The 22494-nt window shown below is 47.3% G+C and overlaps 1 protein-coding gene across 1 annotated transcript; it reads right to left on the bottom strand.

Annotated features, from left to right (window-relative positions):
• Window positions 1-2730: 2730 nt before the first annotated feature.
• Window positions 2731-11836, bottom strand: snx7 (sorting nexin 7). Its single transcript, XM_037456443.2, has 9 exons — window positions 11669-11836; window positions 9964-10164; window positions 9544-9654; window positions 9132-9290; window positions 8712-8910; window positions 8219-8418; window positions 8019-8105; window positions 6645-6797; window positions 2731-3258 (listed from the first exon to the last, which is right to left on the bottom strand). The coding sequence occupies exons 1-9, from the start codon at window positions 11750-11752 to the stop codon at window positions 3178-3180; spliced, it is 1275 nt and encodes a 424-aa protein (XP_037312340.2). The 5' UTR covers window positions 11753-11836; the 3' UTR covers window positions 2731-3177.
• Window positions 11837-22494: the final 10658 nt, after the last annotated feature.

Here is a 22494-nt window from a genome sequence, read left to right as displayed (position 1 = left end):
TTAAGGCTCCAACGCGGGCCGTTCTGTGCCAATGTGCATTCGGATTCTCCTGCGCTGTCCGTGTCACTGAAGGCAGCGTCTGCTCCATGCGACGGGTGGAGCCCCCCCCCCCCACACACACACACACTTTGATGATCTAGGAACATTAAAGGTACCCTGCACACACCCCACCCCACCGGGTCCTAGCTTCTTTGTTTGGAAATCATTGCGTTATAATATATAAACTATTAAATATGAGTTTTTCATTCTCTCCCCCCTCTCGCCCCCCTGCGGCTCAACCCAATAAAAGAATACTTTCCCTTCGATTCATCTATTTATTCATCATTTCTTCTGGAGTTGGACAGCAGATGGTTACTTCCAGCGGAGATGGCAGCTTGTGAAGGGGATCCAATGGGGGGGGGGCCTCAGAACCCAGAGCTCTGCGTCCAGATGCATCTCAGCCACCACTCAACAGATGACTTTGGTCTACTTTGACATGAGCAGCGACGTGTGAGACGAAGCTGTGAGACGGATATGAACATAGCAACGACTCCAGCTGAGGTTGGTGCTTTTAGAGTCTCCTGCCAGTTTCTGACCGGCTTCCATCTGCTGCTCTTCACACTTTGTTGTACCTGCAGTAATAACATCAGCTGGAGGTGCTCTTAATGGGCTTTAAAACGGCATTTAAAAGGTGGGAATCGTGAGCGTGTGTCTCACGCAACTCATCTCAGTCACCAGAGAGAAGTCGACGGGTCTCAGCCAACCATCTCACATGCATGGTTTAGCCCATCGAAAATAAACATAGACGTATGGGAAGGTCACATGTGTACCATTTGTGAAGCCCTCTTGGACTATACTACGATATGTTCTTCCACTTTTTACTAAAATAAACAAGCTTTCCTTCACGACAAAATGGAGGCAGCACTTCCTCTCAGTGCTGATGGACGGGACGGACTGCACACACCAATCCCACCAACCCACAGGCGGCACCCTCCTCAGGGACCGGGTCAGGGCAGGCCAGCGAGCCCCGGCAGTGGGCGGAGCCCATTATGCCGCATCACGTCTGTGGGTCGCCGCGGGCCTGGAGGCTCGCTGCGTGGGAAACGGGGCCCGCACCATGTCAGGAATAGAATAGATGTTAAAACCCATGATGATGATTCATTTTAAAGAAACGTGTTGGGAGGACAAGATGGCTGCACAAGATGACGACATGTTCCCTCATTTCAGAGGACACGTGTTCTCAGCACCTGTGCATTAAATATTATTGTATAATTATAATAGCGCCTTCCTTTCGGTTATAGAGATTGAATAACCGTTTGAGGTGAATTAGTTATTGAGATTTGACACACATGGAGAACCACGCGCCCGAGGAGGCCCCCCCCAGTGCTGGCACCCTGCAGGTCAGTCCTAGAATGGCCCGCTCCATCTATAATATTAGAACATCGATTATTCTCTGCCAAGTCGACATTCCTTTGAAGGAACCTTCTCTCTTTAGTCCATGGGTGCTGTGTGAAGGCTCCAGGGAGATGCAGAGCGTGTTGCATGAACAAGGTTCCCTGCAGGCTGAGGTTTAAAAAGACATCACTCATTCGTGATTCCACCAGAGGCCCAAACATCTAAAGAAAATGAGGTGTTAATGCTACTGTATCATTTATTGTGGTTAAGATTGCATATTGTGTATTGGATGTGCTTTATTTCATGGTTGAAGTCATGTAAATTCATTCTAAATGGGGCGGATTGGTTGATGGTATAATGAGCCTTACTGATACTTTTTTAATAAATGTCACCTGCAACCCTTCCATCATTTGTATTCCGCTTCTCTCCGTCCTGAGACATGGGCCCCTCCTCCGTCACCCTGCCCGAGGCGTCTTCTTTTTGGGGGGTTGTTCCTGTGAGGGTTTCGGGACGTGTAGAGACTGTAAAGCCCCATGTGGCAAATGTGTGACTTTTGGCTTTTATTAAATAAATTGAATTGAAAGAATCCACCTTTGCCTGCACTCTGTAGTGTTGTGTGTGGACATTGTTCCTTCATGTCTCCAACATGGCCATTGACCGATTTCTGCAGTGCCCTCTATGGAACCTTCTCTCCCACAAACATACAAAACCTTTACTACAGCACGAACACACAATCACACAAAGCAGCTACAAGATGTTGCATGACAGTCAGGTCCAGACTGCACACAATGAAGCTTGTTTGAGTTCAAATACATATATTTTAAGAGGGATGGAAGCATTGTACGGCTCTTCATTTCTTTGCTCTAATGGAATAGTGAAACAATAACAGCTCCTGCCTTAGAAGGATCGATCCTAAATGAACCGTTTTCATGCTAATGCAAAAAACCTCTTACAACAGGGGCTCAAAGACTGGAATAAGGTGAAGCAATGACTTGCCTTTTGCATTTCCACCAAGATCCCAACAAACGCTTGTAGAGGGCTTGATTTTCAAGGCACTGCTTTATTTAGAGTTTAGTGAATATTTCATGTAATTAAGTGTGTAGGGTGACCTACTTTGTTTTAGCATGCAAAGCCCTTTCATGGTGAAAGCTCCCTCGCCTCAACTCAGTTTTTCACTGGTTAGCCATTTATGGTCCAGGCTGCTTTCAGGAATCTGAAAGTTTACTCTCATGACCATGTATATTCAATTCAAGTCATTTTATTTTGCATTTTATTTTACAAAAAAAACAGCAAACAGTAAGGAGGTCAAAACATGTTGAGTAGGTTTAATATGAATTTGACAATTTTCTTTCTTAGGATTTCTCCATCTAGGGTTTTGATTGCATACAATTAGTGACATTACTTCAGAAATGTCAGACTCCTTTGACATGGAACCAGTTTGTCGATCGATTCCAACGTCCTGATGGGGAGGGGAGACCCAGTAGCAGTATTAGTTTTGGTCACCAAGCAGCATCCGTGGAAGAGGCGCACCCTACAGGTTGGTGGAAATATGGTAGTGTCTGGATGTCAAGTGCAGTTCTGTGTCTACTACAACAACAACAACAACAACAACAGCAGCAAAGCAGCAGAGTGAAGACATTTGGATCGCAGCGTTGGTTAAAGTGAAGCACAATCATCACTGGAATGGCGGGCTGAGATTTACTTCTTTGGCCAGAAAGAAAGGAAAAATAGAGCTTGTTTCATACATAATGCACGTCAGAGAGGGGGGGGGGGGGGGGGGTCTGGATGTGGAGGTTCCACGTTTTAGGAGGCGTCTTCGCCGTCCCTCTGCTCGCTGGGTTCCACTCTCTGAGACAAGAGGAAGGACTCCCACACAGCCAGGCACTGGAAGACAAGACACACCACTGTCAGCATCACCCCGAGGTGGGGGGAGGGTCCTTTAGAGTCACACAGACAGTGACTAACTTAGCAGAAGCTAAACTACTGTACGTTGATCCACTTTGCTTTTTATCGACTTATCGAAAATAATAATCTTGTAGGTAGTTTGAGTTCTCTGCTCAACAGTCTGGGGCTTTTATTGTGAAAGGTAAGACGAGGGGAGGGGATGCCCTTTTCACACAAAAGGAGAAATAAAGTGTTTCTCTATATCGTCTTTGATGTGATGATTCAGCACAACATGATGATGCCATTTTTGCTCCAAAACACAACCTTGTTTTCGGATAAAAAAAAAAATTTCTCCATCCAATAAAGTTATAGAATGGAAAATGGGATCTGAATTTAATCAGGTCACCGAGATCACCAACATCCGTTATTTGTAGCTCGACTACCAGCTGGCTTCCCCATCTAAAGATTTCTTCCATCAAAAAGGCCTTTAGAGTGTTTTTTGGAGCTTTTGCACTGTGGATAAAAAGCACAAACCGAACACGCGGTCCGAAACAGTGAAAAAAGCCCATTGAAACAACTGTATAATTATATATATTATATAATACATGAAAAGGTTTGTGGAAGCTCCACTGGGGAAGGTGTATAAATGTCAAGTTGACATCTGTCATTTAGTGTGGAATGATTATGTGCATGTTGAAGTGGGGGATTTTCCATCCACAAGCCCATCATTTTAAAAAGGACACCACTCTGAAACCTCCTTTAAAAACAAAAAATACGTACTAAACCCGCAGCTATTAAAATCCCACCAAGAGTAAAATAATCCTGATAAGTAAGCAACTTGCATATATTGAAATAAACCCCCCCTCCCCCAAAGCAGTCCCTGTTGCTATGAGGTAACCGTGGCAACACTGACGATGCTCAGCCTCCTCTATTCAGGGTGAGGCAGAGCACTCGGCTGCATGTGAGCAGTGAAACCAGGGAGCAGTTCCACGTCCCGGGTTTGATCCCATTATTCTGGGTCCATGTTGGTCGGTCTGGACTCATGAAGAGGTGTACCGCTCAGGACAACCCCAATGTGCAGATTGTGGAAGGGGTCTGAATCATCCTCACAGCGTCCATGTGGTTTAAGAGCAGGGCACATTCACACATGACAGCAGAGCTGGAGAACTAAAGAAAGCTCTGTATGAAATGAAGGAGATTACCTCTTCAGTCTGTCGCGTTAACCTAAATGACTCCACTGTCCCTCAGTGATCATCATCCGGACCTTCTTTCCATGATCTAATGCGGTGCATTAAGACCCTACAGAGAACCCCCACAAATGCTTTTCCTTGGAGTCTTGGAGAAGTAAGACAAACTCCATCCATTTTACAGTCTGGAACTTATGTTGCTGTCACAGTGTTCAAGGGTAAAGCTGCTGAGGATTGAACAATGGGGTCGGATGGTGTGGAAATCGTTGTCAGGGCAACCTGATGACGACCATCCATGTACGAGTTTACTGCAAGGGAGGGGGCCGGGGGTCTATCGTGCTTCTGGTCTCCCCAACGGGTTTCATGAAATGAGCCCAAATAACATGATTTGAGCCACCAGAACATACGTAAGCAGACTGGATGAGGCCAGTCAAGCGGCTAATGCTAAGCTAAGCCAGCTAGCAGGCTGATGGACCGGGAGGGTCGATTAAGGATCCCGTAAAGATAAACAGCCTGTTTTCAGGGATACTGGGAGAGGTTCCTTCTGCGATTATCAATGTTTGAAACTGAACAGCAGCGTCTTTAAGGTCATTTCATTTAATGGGAAAGGGATCGAAAACCCAGCAGAGAGAAGTCCAGTGCTGTAATGTGCTGCTCTTACATGAGGCACACCTCACAACCCCATCAGAACCGGAGATATCTCACGGTATTTTTTGTGTTGTACCAAGAAAACTAAACCTAAAAAAGAGGAAATAACTGATGAGGGCGAGTCGCTGTGTGCTGATGCAGGTCACATGGGAGGCCCTGAGGACGGAGCAGTACAAAGGGACCTCTTAGTGGGTGGAAACATATCGATAGCCCCCATCATGTCACGACCAAAGTCCTCTGTTGACATTATAATCATTTCAATCACCCAGTAACGTCCTGATGATTTGGTCGAATCATTTTTACAAAGAAATGAAAGCGTAGCAAATCCTTCTATCATCATAATTAAAACAATGTCAACAACCATCACTTTCCCTAATCCCCCCCCCCCCCCACAATCTCCTTTAATTGTCCCACCAGCTCCTGGTCCCGCCATAGAGTCAAACCCTCCCGGGTGCACGTGTCTCTTGGGACCCTCACAGAGCGGCGCTCTGATAAATCATTCACGGCCCCCGTGGCGACGCCCGAGGAACAACGCAAGCAAAGAGGGTCCCCTGAGGGCCTGCTGTGTGCCGGGGGACCGCAGCAGAACCACCTGGGTCACTGTGTGGCATCACGTCCTTATCTGGACGGGAGGGTGGGTGTCAACATCAACGACACTGCAGGCCCCCTCGGACAACTCGTCCATTCCATCAGTGGACTTAGATTACTAAGTACTCTGCACCTGAGGAAGGAAACTGGTATCATCCCGATGGAATAAATCCTCTGAGGACGTGCAGGAAACAGCAGGTATTTGGGCTTGTAATTAAAACTGGGGGAAGCGGGGGGGAACACACGCTGTGGATGGGGTTTGGAATGGCATTCATTTCCCAAATGTGTGTGTTTCAAGGTCTGAAGGATGGTCTGCCAATACAAACCAAACCACTCCAGCCTCCTGCATGCTTACTTGATACATCCTCATTACTCTCTGAAAGGTGGACACTGTCCTTGTTTACATTCAACAGATGGCTATAAACGAGCCATGTGTGGTGCATGGGTCAAAGGTCGGCCTGACGGTGTTCTACAAAGCCTGAATAGAAAGATGGACAAAATAAAAGCTCCTATACGAGGGAAAAGCAGAGTCAGCCGTTTGTCAGGCCAGCTGCTGGAGGAGAAGGGCTGCCCCCCCGCCCCCCCCCCCCCCCGCTGCACAGCTCCGCCCCTCAGCACCACAACACGAGACCATTTCTGCATTACGCAGCGTGACCAACACGACTTAAAAGGCGTAAATGTTGGGCACAAAGCTTCCTCTCCTCCTCCTCCTCCTCCTCCTCCTCCTGCTGCTGTAATGCTCCCTTCTTCCACCCCCCCCCCCCCCATCTCTGCCACACTGCCTGCTCGTTAATCTGGATTTTAGATGTCTCTCATCTCGTCTTGGTTTCACTCCTATGTCAAAGTACGCTGATCACAAATATAACTGGCAGCAAATCCTTAAGTGCTGTACAGAATGGAACCACTCGCTCTCAGAACAGCAGCAGCCCCCCCGGTTCCATACATCTGGTTCCTCCCCCTCACCTGCTCGTAGTACTCCACGTTCTTCTCAGCGGTGGACAGGAAGGCTGACCTGAGGTCAGCTCTCATGCCATTCTGCCAGCGGGACCAGTCTCCCTTCAAGGCGTTGTTGGCCAGCTCCACGCGGTCGGCCAGACGGTCCACCTCGTCCTGCAGCTGATGGGAAGACACACAGCAAGCGACCAATCACAGTCCCACAAATATCTGCTCCATCTGAATAAAATCACCTCGGAATGAACAAACGACCTTGAGTCCAATCGAGCGGCTTGCTGCTCAAACTAAGAGTTCTACTGTGGCACTAGTAGCAGATGAAGAGGTTTCACTCCACTCATAAGGGTTCATTAAAGCAATAAATGGGTTGCATATGAATAGATTGTATGGTGTTTATTAATAATACATCATTTCCAATCAGGTTAACGTTAACTGAACACAGTTTCATGGTTTTGTTTTGTTTTTCAGAAACAAGATGAAATCATAATAGCACTAAATTTGTGCGAATGAAACAGATCAAATTCATATAATTAATTATTAAAATTAACTTTATCTAAACATATAAATCCCCTTTTTCAACTTAACCAAGTAAATAATGGAACATGTTGATGAAACAAGCATCTGGCCCAAGTACTTTAGAGCAGCACTGCCCCCTGCTGGCTGTGTCACAGACTCACACCAAGCCTGTCACTCAAAAGGCTCTATGTACACACGCACCTGTGTACCTGTAGCATAATACAACAACATCTATAGAAGCTGAAAATCGTTTGCTTAGATTTCTGTGTCATGAACTTGTAAAACACGAGGACACTGAGCTGTAAGTGTGCTGCCATGCGGCTCTGGAATGATTGACACATCACTGATACTTCCTGCATCACCTGAGGCAGACTCACACTACTCGATCAGGCATCACTCGTCCTTCCACCCCCCCCCCCCCCCGACTAATGCGTTCCCTTAACGTGCAGCGCTGACATTTCCTCCCGTCAGTGCCGATGTGTTAAAGGCAAACTGACTCAATTAAACAAGGAATACGATAGGAAGTCTGTGGAGGGGGGGGGGGGGGGTCTCGGTCAAGCTTCTTAATTAAAACCTCACAGATGGATTTTGATATCAGCTGGGCAAGATCCACACGCCCACACACGAGGTGCCTAAAATAGCGGCGTCCTTTGGTCCCAGCTCTTTGTCTGCTGACATTTGGAAGCGGAGGACGGGGCCCTTTCATTATGTGCTGGGCTTACAACGGCAAATAATATTGACGCCTCTTATTCCCACAGAGCTGAGCCCGGATATGTAGTTAATCCCCCCAGGAGGCCCCGTTCCCTCCCCAATACGAGCAGGCCTTTACTTTATTACACACAGACATGGGGGGGGGGGGGGCTCACTCACCGTTTGGGGGTCGACCCGCTGTGAGCCCAGCGCCTCGTTCTTGGCTTCATACTCGGCCTGGATGTTGTCTCTCCGCCTCATCACAGCCTGCCAGAGATTCAGCAACGAGTGAGTCAGGAGCCATGGGGGGGGGGGCCATCGGGGCCCCTCCACCCACGAGGACACAGGGTCTCCTGATCACGCAGCACATGGTGGCTCACCTTCAGGCTCTCGGTGCAGAGGACGTACTCGTGCAGAGCGGGGACCAGCACGTCCGACAGGTGGTGGACCTGCGCGTCCGTTTCCTTGCTGCAGCGCTCCACGCAGCCGGCCACGCCGCTCAGGGGCTCCGCCAGCTCCTCCTCCAACTCCGCCCACTGGGCATAGGTGGGGTTGTACTGCTTCAGCTCATCCAGGTACTCTGGCAGCAGACAGAGGAGACATTGACACGTTACCGACGACAGCTGGGCGTTTGTTACTCCAGAACCAGAGGGGGGCGCCACCAAATCACTGTACTTCGTTTGGACTACGAAGGCCCTCGGTGGAGGCTTCAGGGGCCGCTGTGGCCCACAGTGCTTGTTTGGCCTTTAGGTCTCTGCTCTACGGCCTGCTGGGGTCTGAGCTGGAGGAGGTTCTGGTGGACCACACTCAACAATAACTAAATATCTATGTAGGTCTGATGCAGGTCATGGAGAGGACGAGCGGGTGGAGTACCTCTCTGCTCCTTGATGATCCTGTGAGTGACTTTGTCCACCGAGCTGATCTTGATGCTGAAGTCCTCCACGTACTCCTGCATCAGGCTGAACTCCTCCGGCCGGGTCTTCAGGCCTCGCACAGAGTTGGCCACGGCCCTCACCGTCTCCCCTAAGCGGCTCAGGAAGCCCGGGCCCTGCTTCTTGTATGGCAGCAGGTCCTGTCGGGGAGGGAGGTGGGGGGAGACACACCCAGGCTTCGATTAAACTGTGCGTCAATGCTGAGTCCACCAAAGTTCACGATGAACGAGACAATAAATACGATGCCTAATGGGGCAAAAAAAGCTGATGAGCTGCAGCGATTTGGCTGAAAGAAATAAAGGGGATAGCACTGATGTGGGCTGGTCCGGATCAGCACCGGGGGCGGGAGGGAGCGACTGACCTGCGCCGTGAGGAAGACTTCCAGGTGGTGGCTGTGCGACAGGACGGGGTGCAGGGAGACCTTGTTGAGGAAGCGCTGCAGGGCTCTCCTCCTGGTCTCGATGAAGTCGTTGTTGAAGCGCTCCACCATGCTCTTCATCACAAACTTCTCTGGCAGCGGCTGAGGACGCAGCCAGACCAGGATGGAGGTGGTGCAGGTGTGTGAATACATGTTCATCCAGTTAAGGGAATTCATGCAGGTTTTTGCATGTTGGCAATATGTTTACGAAGGGGTGTCAAATTAATCTCAAGTTATTTAAATATGATTTTAAAGTTAAATATGCAGGTTAGCAGGAAATAATCAAATGAAACAGCCAGCAGTGGGTGCTTTGCAAACGCCTCAGGCTGCACACGTGTAGCACACAGATACCTACATGGACAATGAGCGTGGGGTGGTTCTCTTCCAGTTTGCTTCGGAGCCACAGGAAGTCCTGGTAGCGCCGGAGCACCTCGTACTCACTGGAGTCAAACTCGCTCCGCGTGGTCTAGAGAGGTCGGGGGACATTGGGCACTCAATGCGTGTCCCCACACATGACGGACCACCACTATGCAACCAGGACACTGTATACGTATTAATGCAATAACACCAGCACGTTCTTATAGTCTAACCCATCATGGAAAAAAACAAACATGGATACATGTGTGGAATAAAGAAATCTGATCGAATATTGATTAGTTGCGACAGATACAACAAATCTTCCTCAAAAAGAAAACCACAAAAGCCCAAACACCTCTGGACCCAAAGACTAGTTCCCTCTCAGAACGGGTCCCTGGGTGAGCGAAGGCCCGCCCACCTTGGTGGCCACCCTGTACATGATGAAGGTCTCCACGGCCGTCACGTGGCTCTCTGGGTTATCCACGCTGATGAAGAGGTCTCTGGCGTTGGCCTCGGGCTGCTCCTCCTCCTCCTCCTCCTCCTCCTCCTCCAGTCTGTACTGGTTGACCATGGAGCTGGGAGAGTTGGGCATGGGACCGCCATCAGCCAGCGAGGGGTTCTGGACCAATGAGAGGAGGCCATTGTGAGTCACGTTGTCGGCAAAAGGGGAAGTCACTTTACTCCAATGCTCCGAGCTGGCTGGTTAGCGGTGGAGACACTGCTGCTGTGTGAGAAGGTGTGAGTGCAGCACAGGGGTCCCCAACCTTTGTCACCTCATCGCTTTCATGTCAGACAGTATGTTCCGCACGTGTGGCGGATAAACATAATACACACCTGTCAGCTCAGGCCCCTTTAAACAAACTAAAAGCTTATATATTTGACAGATGTAAAGCATACATCTGAATGTTCCTTGTGTCAGACTATTTTTATCTAAATTATTACAACCTCTTTGTGCACTTTCTGAAGTCAACCCCTGGAAGCCAGAACAAGCTTCCTGTAGAACAAACAACTCGCCATCACGGCAGCAGCCGCTCGGGTTGCCTTGGTAACGGTGTTCACAGGAAGTGAGGACTTGGAGCTGCAGCTCAGCATCTGCTGTAAACTAGACAGCAAAAGAGTCTTCTTATAGACAGACAAGGTCACCGCTTGCAATCATTGACGACAACCACTTTTTCACATGAGAACTATTAGGTGAGAGAAAAAGTTACTGTTTAAACATTTGCTGATCAGTGATATTGAATTATTGCTTATTCAACGCTTCAGAGTTTTAATAACTAACCAAATGGTCAGCTGAATCCAAACAAATATGAAGTTTATTTATTTGAGCACACTTGTTTGCGGTCCCCTTTCTGTTCATCTTATAGAGCGGTACCACCGAGGGCCCCCAAAGGCCGACGCGGGGCCGCTATGTGCTCTAAAATCACCATTTTATCCTGTGGTGGGATAACTGCTCATCTCTCAGCGTGGGTTTTTTTCTACAGTTGATTTCAATTTTTAAAATACTTCATTCAAATTGAGGCTTGTTTTCAGGGACGTTGGTGAACACCATCAAAAATGAGACTTAACAACCTGACACCAGAGGGTGAAGGGGGTTGAATTCATGTTGGAATATTCAAGCGTTCCTCTTGATTGTAATAATATTAATATTAGATTTTATTCATAAGGCACTCATCATCAACAGGGTGCGACTGAGCCAGAAAAACATAGTTAACAAAGTGAAAATAAAGTGCTATGAACCATTAGAAAACGTCGTAGAAGCCACGATGTGTGTTTTTTCTGGTGGTGTGATTGATCTCGTTGAACATCTACGATCTTTGACACCAACCCGCATCAAAGCCACTCGACACCAGGTAAAGTGACGTAAGAGCCGTCTCAAAGCTCCCGTTTACCGAGCGGGACGTTTGGAAACAAGTTCAATGGCGAACGAATGTTCACAAAGGGCACGTCGGGCCGTCCGCGCATCAGCTTCCTCTCCGGGACAGCGCGGGGCCGGTCGGGACGTTGTGCGCGGACTACCGACACGGTACGGGGCACGCTACGGGGCACACCGCTCGACGGGGAAGCGGCCGGTACTTGGGGGACGGACCCACGTAGGAAGGGAAGGGAGTGGAAACGTCGTTTACCTTGCTGAAAACCTCCAGGTCGTCGTCCTCGTCCAGGTCCAACATGTGTCCCGAGAAGTCCGCGGGGACCGTCAGTCCGCTCATCTCGAGCGAGGGACGAGAGACCTGCAAACTTCCACCACAACTTCACAGAGGCACGGACGAGTTCGAGACGGAAGTGAGAGCAGCACTTCCCTTAAGAGCCTTCAAAATAAGAGATATCACAGATGTCACTTGACGGAGCGTGACTAGCTCAACGTCCACCACTGTTTTCATGGTGTCCGTTTTCAGGAGATGTCGCCCCTTCTTCACGTTTACAGAAGGCTACCACTGTTTATTTTGACTTGAAGTACTAAATGTATCATGTGTAATGTCCTATGAACATTTGCGGTTGATGTCATTGTTTTGCATTTACTTTCACATATTACTTCCGATTCCGCTGAGTGATCACAGAGGCGCTCTTATTTTGGCAGGGGATTTGGGTTTCCGGTAAAGGGCTGTGGCTTTTGACGTGCGGGAGTCAGTCAGCTGGCAGACGAACATCTGAAGGCTTTTATAGTGTTCCCATAAGACTCAAGCCAAAGAAAAAATAAATACAACCAGGATGGAGATATTCTGCAGTGTGACTGCGTGGACTGAAATAAAAACGTTGTGCACGCAGTTACTGCTGTTTGAAGGCTGTTAAATGTTCAAAACAATGAGCTATCCGTTGCAGTCTATTATCCGTCCTCACTGGTTTTACTGGTCTATGTAAATCTGAGGAGGACATGTTGTATCTCAGTACGACTTTTCTGGTAAAATAAAGAAAAACAATGAAAAATGAGCGTTCTAAGTTCAACATACAATTACATAAAGAACTGGCCTATTTTATAATGCAGACCTTAATTTTCCTTGGTTTCCAAACTGCGTTCATGCAGAGAAGAGCCAATACGGAAGTGTCTGCTGTCTCTCTACTAAGCAGGAGGTGGGGCATTTAGAGTCCAATAGACCATTCCCAATCCCAAAGTCCACACTTATGGGCTCATGGAGTGCGAGGCGCGCCCCGCTCCCTCTGTGAGGGTTTAGTCCTGTCCCACTGTCGGATCACTGGGTATTTGAGGCTCTCCTGCAGACATTTGGAGCCCTTTATAAACCCTTCCCTTAAGACGGCATTAGATGCAGGCTCTACCCACAAGTCATTGCAACGTGACTGCTACATTCCTGGTGTTCAGACTGTGTTCAGTCATTTAAAATGTACACAGAAACATTAAGGATTACAGTTTAAAGAAAATATTCATCAAGTATTTAATTCAGTCACTAAAGCTGTTGCTGAGAAAAAAATAAAAATAAAATTACCTTTCATTTCAAGAGAACACAACATGGATGATGTTCACATCGGTATATGTCTCAATTTGACATCAAACTTTCCCTCGTTGTCATGGTGATGTGACGCGCTGTCCCAGAAGTATTCACACCATTTCAAGCCCTTACAGACTCTTGCACTCAACCACTTACGAGTGGACTCCAGGGAGTCCCTGAGGGTTTAAGGTTTAAGGTCTTACGGGGGACGTTGTGCCTCAAGGCGGGGTTTACTGTGATTGACACTGTCACTGCCGCAGCTGTATCCAAGGACTCGTCCCCATCCAAAGAGGGTAACTACGTGCACTTCTTATGTACACTATGTGAGTGTTGTCATCAAGGGCTGGGCCCCAGATGACTGGATGTGCCATCCACCCAGTACATCATTATCTCAGTATCTTTATCTCTATCACCAGAGCTGCTCATCTTTGCCTTTAGGCTTATGGACCAATGTTCCACTTTACAGAGCACTTTCAGAGTGGACGATATATAATGACATAGTGAAGCAGCTGCTCTGGAATCAGTGCAGGAAGTTGGTTTTGTATTCTAAAGCAACCGGTATTAATGCAATAATGTGCTATTCTATTGTCACAGGTCTTTTTCTCCACCACAACATTCGTCTCTTTTCGCCGGCTCACCTGTTGGTGCTCACTTCATGCTCAGCACACATGGAGGAGCCTTTCAAGGCATCGGTCAGATGGAGGACGTCCCATCAATGTCTGTCACAGCACGGGCGCCCACGGGGGAGGCGTCCTGAGCGTGAGCCCACTCTGTATTCACTGCGGCGCTGCCTGCAGGCGGCCTCCCCCAGTGGCTGGAGGCACCATAAGAGGTCACTGTTGCACAAGCCAAGCGGCGCGTCACGCCTCGGCCCGTCCCCCATTAGCACGGCCCGGTCATCGATCAGTGCACTTCACCTCTCTCTCTCTCTCTTCCCCCACCCCCCCCCCCCCCCCCCCAGTGCTGCTGCCTCACACGGGCACCATGCTGTCCATCCACAGCAAGCAAAGACAGCCTTCCCTTCTTTCCTCATGCTCTCAATACAAATAATAAGTCCTGTTGTGACCTTTTTTGTTCTTCAAACATGCACACGGTGAAGTTTTATCACATAGCCGTATTGGAGTCCCTCATCCTGTTCTCAATGCTACCTCGGACCTCACAGAGCAACTCATCTGGTGAATTATAAGGGCAAATGATGACCATACATCTCTTATGGCATGCACGTCCTCGTAGAGGATGATTTAAAGACAACAAAAACACTGTGTAGCTTTCATTCTGGCAATTATGTGTTAGATGTAGCATCATGGAGCATGTGGATAAGACATGTCGACACATTCATACTTCCATGTAACCCTTGTTACACGCATTATATCTTTTAGGAATAAACTTCTGTGCTCACATTGAAGGTATAGTTTCATTGATTCATTGAGTGTAATTTAATACATATGAATTGTAAAGTACGCTTCCTTATTCAAACTAAACACTTATTTAAAAAAGATATCAGTCTGGGTTGAAGTAACAACAATATGGTTATTTACATGAACTGCATATACTTGTCACACGGGGGGGTACGGCAGACACAGCACACAAACAGTGTCTCCTCGGTTGGAGCTGTGGCTTATGATGACACGGTTGCGTTGACATTGGAGTTAGTTTAAGGTCCCGTGTGCGGTGTTGGCTGGTGGAACATTTTCTAGGTAGGGCCCATCCAGTCAATTTCAGAAAACATCCCGGGTTTTAATGGTAAACAATTAAGGTATCAAAAACCCGGAACTGCTTGGCGACACAAGCCAAAACAGAAAATAACACTCATTTTGGTCACTCTCACTGACGATTCAGTAGGATGTAACGTTTGGACACACTGTCTCATTGAATCAAATCTGTCCAAACCTTTGACTGGGGCTGTGTTCCTGTATGTAGTCGTCTCGTCTGTTGGATCCTTTATGACAGCATGCAGTCCTGTAGTCTTTGAGGCCTTTGAACACACCAGCTGTGTGACGGTGCTCCTCCGCCTCAAATCCCCGGGTGGTCCGATGAGTCTGCCTCGTCATGCCCACGCAAGGCAACAATCAATCATCCATCCTCAACGCAGTCCAGCTGGGAGGGGGGGGGGGGGGCGATCCTCACTTTGTCCAGTAGGGCTAGCTGGAGATGTTATCCACGTGAGCCCTGGGGTTCTAATGTTGTCTCATTTGATCAGACAGGTGCTTTGTGTCCCTCCCTCCTCTAGAGGTCCATGCTGGATCTGTCCCTGGAGTTTTGAAAAACAAGCACGGGAAGCTGAATGCGTTGTTAGCATGAGCGCATCCAGGTGGATCCCTCTCTAGAAGCTTCTCACCACTCTGCCGTCCTGATCCTTCCCCGAGAGTTTCTCCACCAAAGGTCTCCTCTCAAACGGCTCTTCGAAGAGGGACTTTACTGATTCACAGTTGGTTCTTTTAGGAGTTTTGAGAGGACATGCAAGTAAAGGATATATTTTGTGCAGATGTCATATTTCCTCGGTTCTTTAAGGGTTAAATTCCCAACGTTGAATCCTCAACTAAACGACACTAAACTCCGCTGATGTATTCTCCGAGCCTACTTGCATCGATGTGTCATGATGTTGCTGGCTCAAAACATCAGCAGTTATTTCTAATGGACAGAGGATCATCAATACTTATCGACCCGTTCACTCCTCTACGGTAACAATTACCGCCGCTCCTCCCGGGTCAGATTGTTCAGTCTGCACTCGGCGCACAAACACACAGTGCCGCACGTAATTATCTGTTCAAACGCTCCACGGGACATTTTTTTCTTTATTTTCTCTCGTTCCACTTTTGGCATTTTGCAAACGCCACGTGAGCGGAGTTCTGAGGAGCGAGGGGGAGGTTGGGCATCAACGTACGGGAGGCCATTATCACATCTGGCCTTTGCCCGCCAACAGGCCGGCTGCTGCCGCCGTGCGTCTTTGCACGTTTCCGCTCGATTGCATGGTCCTGCCTTTGCGTGTGTGGATTGTTTCCGTGCCAGGTGCTCGCGCAAGACATGCTTGTATCTGGTGTGTGTGTGTGTGTGTGTTTCTCTCCACGTCCCCCACCTTTCGGATTAGAGGCTTCTGTAATGGTTCCACAAAGGTCAGGCTTTTTCAGTCGTTGGGACGTAGCGTCAGTGTTTAAAGGTCACCATGCCAAACCATTGCATTATCTCTCTGCCATTTCATACCAGTTTGTCTGTCTGATTGATTTTATTGAAATAAAGCTTTGCTTACTCCGAGGCTCTTCTTCTTCCCCCGGTGAAAGCGGGCCGTGCCGCCGGAGCCGTCCCAGTGTTCGACCGGCACAGAGAGGAGCCGGTGAGGAAATCCGATGTCAGATCAGTCACTAATCCGGCTTCAGCGCGGCAGTGCTGCAAAGTGAGCATTTGTTGCTACTTGTCGGCTTTTAGAGATTTCATTTTAGCACATTCATGGATAGCAGCTGTCTATAAATACACAACATGTGTGTATCTATAGACACACAGTATGTGTGGATACTGTGTATCTATAGATAGTTGGAAGGCCTCTGTTCCATCACCTCATCCGGGACAAACCTCGACCATGTCGGCCGAAATCCATCAAGTTGTAGTAACACATACATGCACATACTTTGCATTTGGGTTGTTACATTTTTGAGTCACCCTCCCCCACGAGGCACATTTCCAATTTCACATGAAGAAATTGAAGTTAATCAGTTTTCAATAATGTTGGGTATATGCAAACTTCAAAGACTGAAGAATTGGACAGAGCAATGTCAATTTAATTGTAAGGCCCCCCCCCCACACACACACACACACTCAGCTGGTCCTGGTTTCTTAATAAACTTTACTAAATGAGCTCCACGGTGGCCTCATGGAAGCACTCAAGCTTGGATCAGTTTGTTAAAACTCCTTCCAGCTATGCACATCTTTTATCTGACATATAAAAACCATAATAATAATAATAATAATAATAATACCGGCTACCTGTCGATAATATAGAAGAAGCTCATTGTGTGAGAGCCGGACCGTATCGGCACTGATGAACGGATGTATCGCTGTTACTAGAGACCACAGACTCTCCACCCCCGCCTCTCAGCAGACAACTGGCACAGTAGCAGGATCCCTGGCAGCAGAATAATCAGATCAGCGACCCCCAGGCCTCCTTCGACAATGGCTTGCGTAGATCACCGCTGTCACGCGGCTTTTACGCGCCGTCACGGCCATTAGCCCGCACAGGGCCCGCGTGCCTTCTTCTCCAAGAGGATTCAGATCCAAACGCGTTACTGACAATAAAGACACAACTCTGGTGTTTGTCACCCTCTCGGGCCTCTCAAACGGAGGACCTCGGCCCCCGGGACGACCACACACGGGGGCTGTACAGTTAAACATCACTTTGGTGTAAAAGTTCTTTGCCTTGTGATTCGGGCCACATGCAGAGAGGCCTCTCAGTCCGAGGGCCACTCCTCTTCTTCCTGCTTGCACATCTAATCATATTTGTGTCTCCTGCAGCATGAAGCCCCCACCGCGTTTCATACAGCTCATCTAAGCTTTTATACTATATACCCCCCCTAAGGGAAAAATGCCAACTTTGCACTAAAAATCAGATTTCTCGATAGTAAAAGCTGAGCACATTTCTTTCCTTCTCTTTTTTTTGCCTTTTGACACAATGACCCCGTGGCTGTTGCTGCAGTGTGCTCAGCTCTGCACCAGTAGAGCTCCGGAGCACCACCATTGTGTTGCATGATGAATATCGCAGCCTCCACGGACCACTTAGCCCTGTTTATTTAATTCATGCTAATTTATAATGTGTGGTGTATTCCTTTCATGTCTCCCTATTCAAGCAGCGGGGTAAGCGCAGCTGCGCGGGCGCCAGTGTCTTGGTTTGTGCGTACCTCTGCTCTGCCCACCACGTCGACTTTGAGCCACAAGCCGGCAGACAGAAGTCCATCCGTCAGACGCCCACTTACCGCGTGTTTCAGCGTGGTCGGGGGCATGGAATAGATTTGCACAAATTGAAATGGGGGAGGGGGGGGGGGTTTCACCGTGGAGTATTAATCGGGGGACAGTTTCTGTACAGAAATATCTCATTACACTTTTGGGTTGTGTCCATCTGGATGCCATGCTCACATACAGAGAAGTGTGTGGTTCCCTGAGGCTACATGTGAACCATGTAGCCATCGGTTTAGTGCAAAAATCCCCTTGTTGTGTTTCCGCAGAATACGTTTTATTCAAGTTCAATGCACTTTGATTTATTATAACATTATACGGGCAACATTTTGTTCACCGTAAATGCTGCCTGTGATGAATAATGAAATAGAACATTTATGGCACAGAAAGTTTTGTCTTTTAGATTTCCAGGCGTCGATTGTAATAATAATGGTCCGATTGGAAAGGTTCAACAACATCAGTTAACCCAAACCTTCTCTCAGTTGAATGGGCTTTAATGCTCCCGCATTACTTGTATGTTATTTTACTATTCGTACACACTACCAACCTGTGACAGAATGTGCACATTGTTTCAACTTCAGTCTTACAGCCACTAAAATACAAGGAAGTTCATCCACTGCCAGAGAACTTATTCTTATTCTCTGCAAGGGGATGCAAATATTGCATAGATACTGTGCAAGTGACACTTTATTCTACCATGTGTATTCTGTAATTGGGTTGTAAATGGATACCTCTAACTCCCCCTCTTTGGCTCTCAGCTCCAAGCCCATTGGTTGCTACCGATAATTTAAATATTCAAGCAGCGACAGCCGGTTTCATTACATACTCCTTAAAAAGCTGGTCACCGAAGTTATTAGCAAATGTTTCTCAAGCAGGAGGAAATTTTCAAAGGCAGATTCATCCACATTGGTCAAATTTGGGCCGGGCTTTTGTATTGTTTCCATTTTTCTCCTTGTGATTGCAAACTAAATGTTGTCGTGTTTCCTTTTCCACAGCCTCTCGCAGGTGACATAACATGATGTGTGGTAGCAACATATGTACATAGAAACATGAAGTCTATATATCCGTAGAAGCGGATCTCTCCTGGATGTGATTGAAAGGCAGCGTGGGTTTGGGAGATGGTCCGATGGACAGATGGTACAAGTCCTCTCATGCTTTTTTTTTTCTTCTATTACTTCCTAGAATGTCCTGAATGTCACTGCCGCCAAGACACACTCCAACAAGTGTGCCTGGAGTCATCCACTCCTTCAAATGTAATAAATCTTAACCTTCTGCAACGAGTGGGTGTGATTATAAATGCCTCTCTGAGAGTGGCCCTTTAATCCGATAAATCTGATTGGCTCAAAGACATTGTTTGGCAGCAACAAACATAAATTGGGCATTACTTGTCTCTCAGTGAGAAATGAGATGCAGGCCTGCTCCCGGGCCTTCGGCGATGTCCTACACTGTCCTACCTCCTCTGTGGCTGCGACAGGCGCGCCGGCGTCGAGGGGGGGGGGGGGGGGCGGCCGACCTCTTCTCACGATGTCTGCCTTTGCTTGGGGAGAAAGTGGCTCGTGAGTATAACTGTGAGTCCAGATCTGATTGGGTCGCGCTGAGCTACAGCCACCTGCCCCCCTGATTCCAAAGACCTAAGGCAAGACCTGATGGATGAAATATGATAATATGCTAAATCGTGACTTGAAGATAAAAGCAGCGCAACCAAGAGGGAAGCTTTAAAATGAAGAGAACCGACTGTGGGGAATATTTAATGCATATTTGTGGAAATATTTATCAATATTACATTTATATTCCGAGGGTGTTCAAACCAGCAGAGAAGACCTTGACGGCCCGCCACTGTGAAAGTGCAGATATGGGGTGGGAGTGCAGAGATAAGGAAGAAGAAGAAGGCCGGGCAGCCTGCTGAGTCCACCTCCAGCTGCTCCTCAGAAGTCACCATCTCTCCTGCATCATGTAAGCTCATGTCCTATTCTGTGGAAGTACAGGTAGCGGCCTTCCAATCATTTTGGAACCCACTTCCTGTAGTTTCTTAAAAGATCTTCTTCCGTAAATTGTATCCTCAGCAGCGATCTATGAAGTACTGGGATTCGGTGGAAGAGAGATTGAAGGTCTAGTTTTATCTTCTCTTCAGAGGGTGTGGTGTAATTAACTGCACTTCCCACAACTAAACCAAGGACTTGTCTTATTATCTATTCATTCATTTAACGTCCTAGATACCAACCCCCTTTAACCATTTGGAGTGTTCATTGCAGATAATAACTGGGATTGAAGCGTCGACTAACAAATTTGACTACTACAGTAAACTTTAACCTGTGAAGTGCATTTTGTTTTATACCACAAACAATTTTTTTTACAGAAGAGCATTAGAAAACCATGATAGGAGAAATGACTGAATTATCAGGAGGATCCAGAGTGTCGTGTCTCCCCAATGAGACTCCCCCAATTCTTTCATTAGCTCTGGGCTTGGACGCATCTAAGGCCGATCCCCCTGTCCACCTGCTACCTGTGTACACTGCAATACTCCATTACATTGGTTTGTTTATCATCTCTCTTTCCCTGTCTCTTCTCCTTGAATCTGTTCATGGGCACAATCAGTGAAGAATTCATTATTACTATGTTTAAAATATCAAGAATCTTCTTTGTAGCCTAAGATTACCAGCAGAGCACTTAGCAACCTAAGTGTTGTCTGTGGAGCAGGGTCATGTTTGGACGCTGTGCTACTCAGTGAGTAGATTATATATACGCATATCAACACCTTATATGAGTGACTACAATAAAGCTGCTCTGGGAGAAGGTTCCAAAGGCTTTTGGATGCGGATACAATGGACAGGGCTGTGTGGTCCCACTCTACGATAGCCTGGCTGTGGAAACAGTGCGAGAGCTCGGCGGGTCAACTTGGCGCCGTCTTACCGAACCTGCAGTCTGCTCGTTCCGAATCCCCTTTGGAAATAATTAACAAAAGCGAGAATCATTCATCCCTACATCTCGGCGTCACCCCCGCATCACAGATCCTAATGACAAAGTTGTGCTTGAACGCATCGAGTGTCGGCTGATAAGACTTGGCACGGCATGGCTCGATGCACCCAGACAAATAATTTGTTTTCCTTCTGCCGAATGAACGGATGGCATTTAAAAAGATGATGAGCGCAAGTGAAATTCATGAGTGAATGTAATACAAATATCTCCATTCCGAAGCATGGCCAAGTGGGTCTGAATATGAAATACCCCGGTTTTTCTCCCCTCTTCACCCACTCTGACTTATCATTCCTCGTCTTTTTTTCTCTTCTCATTATTCCGACTTTGCCATGCTTGCTGTGACAACTCACAACTCAAAGTGTCACTTTGCTGTTTTGTGTTTTGACCACACACCAAAGGGTTGACCTTTCTTCAATATTGTTTGGCTAGCAGGTAACATAGTTGCTCTAACTCACTGCAAATCACACTGTTGACCGGCGGATTTACGTCTTATTTTGTCTTTTTCTATGACGAGGACTCCTGTTTTGCAGTGTGACTGATGTTTTCCAGCCCCTTGCTTGTGCACATAAAGTTGCTGGTTGGCTCACTTCCATCATTTGGGACGGTGGGTTTGGAGGACAGAAAAACAAAACTACCAGAGCCACCTCACTGTTGTACCTCGCTGTGTCTCAGCAGTGGCTTCAGGCCTGATCGTTTCAAAGTTTGGAAAAATGTATGAATTGGCTTTAACAACTTAAGCCGATTTACCTGCTTGTACCGTTGCCTGTTTTTGAGAAAATGAATTGTCATTTGCAATACTATACATCCAATTGGGACTTGCATTTATTCAATAACAATAATTTTAATTGACAAACATCTATCTATTGTTCAAACTCCACATACCAATGAATCATAAGGACCATGCAGACATCAAAGCACAGGACGCCATCATTAGTGTTTGGCTGGACCTGGGTGCACGTACGAGCATGTGTGAGCACGCATTGAGTTTTCACACGTGTCACATTCTTCAGCCGGGAATCAGGACTCAAATGCAGACCTGTGGTTTTCCAGACAGAAAAACACTTTAATCAATAATAAACTCAGGTTGCAGGGGAGAGCTGCCTGTGCAATTTACAGTAACATCGACAAAGACAAGACAATGAACACCACGAGGACACACTTGGTTGAAATAGACCGGGACACAGCAGGAAGCAATCAGGGACACGGCAGACCACCGCTCCCACCAGAGCAGGAAGTGAAGTGAAACTGCAGAATAAAACAGAAAAAAACCCCAGTTCTTGCATACAAATCCCGTCCTACAAACATATCCACAACCAGTCAGTAAGTTTGATTGACATATCCATATCAAGTCCAACCAAAACTAACTTGACCTGTTGCGTACCTGAGTCAACAAACTTTTAGATCAACCAAGACTAATACAGCTCTAATATGGCTTTCTGCCGATATTGAAAACTAGGGGTCAACTTTGGAAGTAAACAAAGTGGCGTTAACTTTGTTCAAATATTTTATCTATATATTTTCAATCTCGGCCATATTAATCACATCGATTAACGCAGTAATGTTGACAGCACTAGTTGAAACATGCTGTATTG

The sequence above is a fragment of the Pungitius pungitius genome, chromosome 19 (genome assembly GCF_949316345.1).
Source record: "Pungitius pungitius chromosome 19, fPunPun2.1, whole genome shotgun sequence".
Lineage (NCBI taxonomy): Eukaryota > Metazoa > Chordata > Actinopteri > Perciformes > Gasterosteidae > Pungitius > Pungitius pungitius.
The sequence above is the reverse complement of the archived record's forward strand: the minus strand, read 5'-3'. Positions and strand labels throughout refer to the sequence as shown.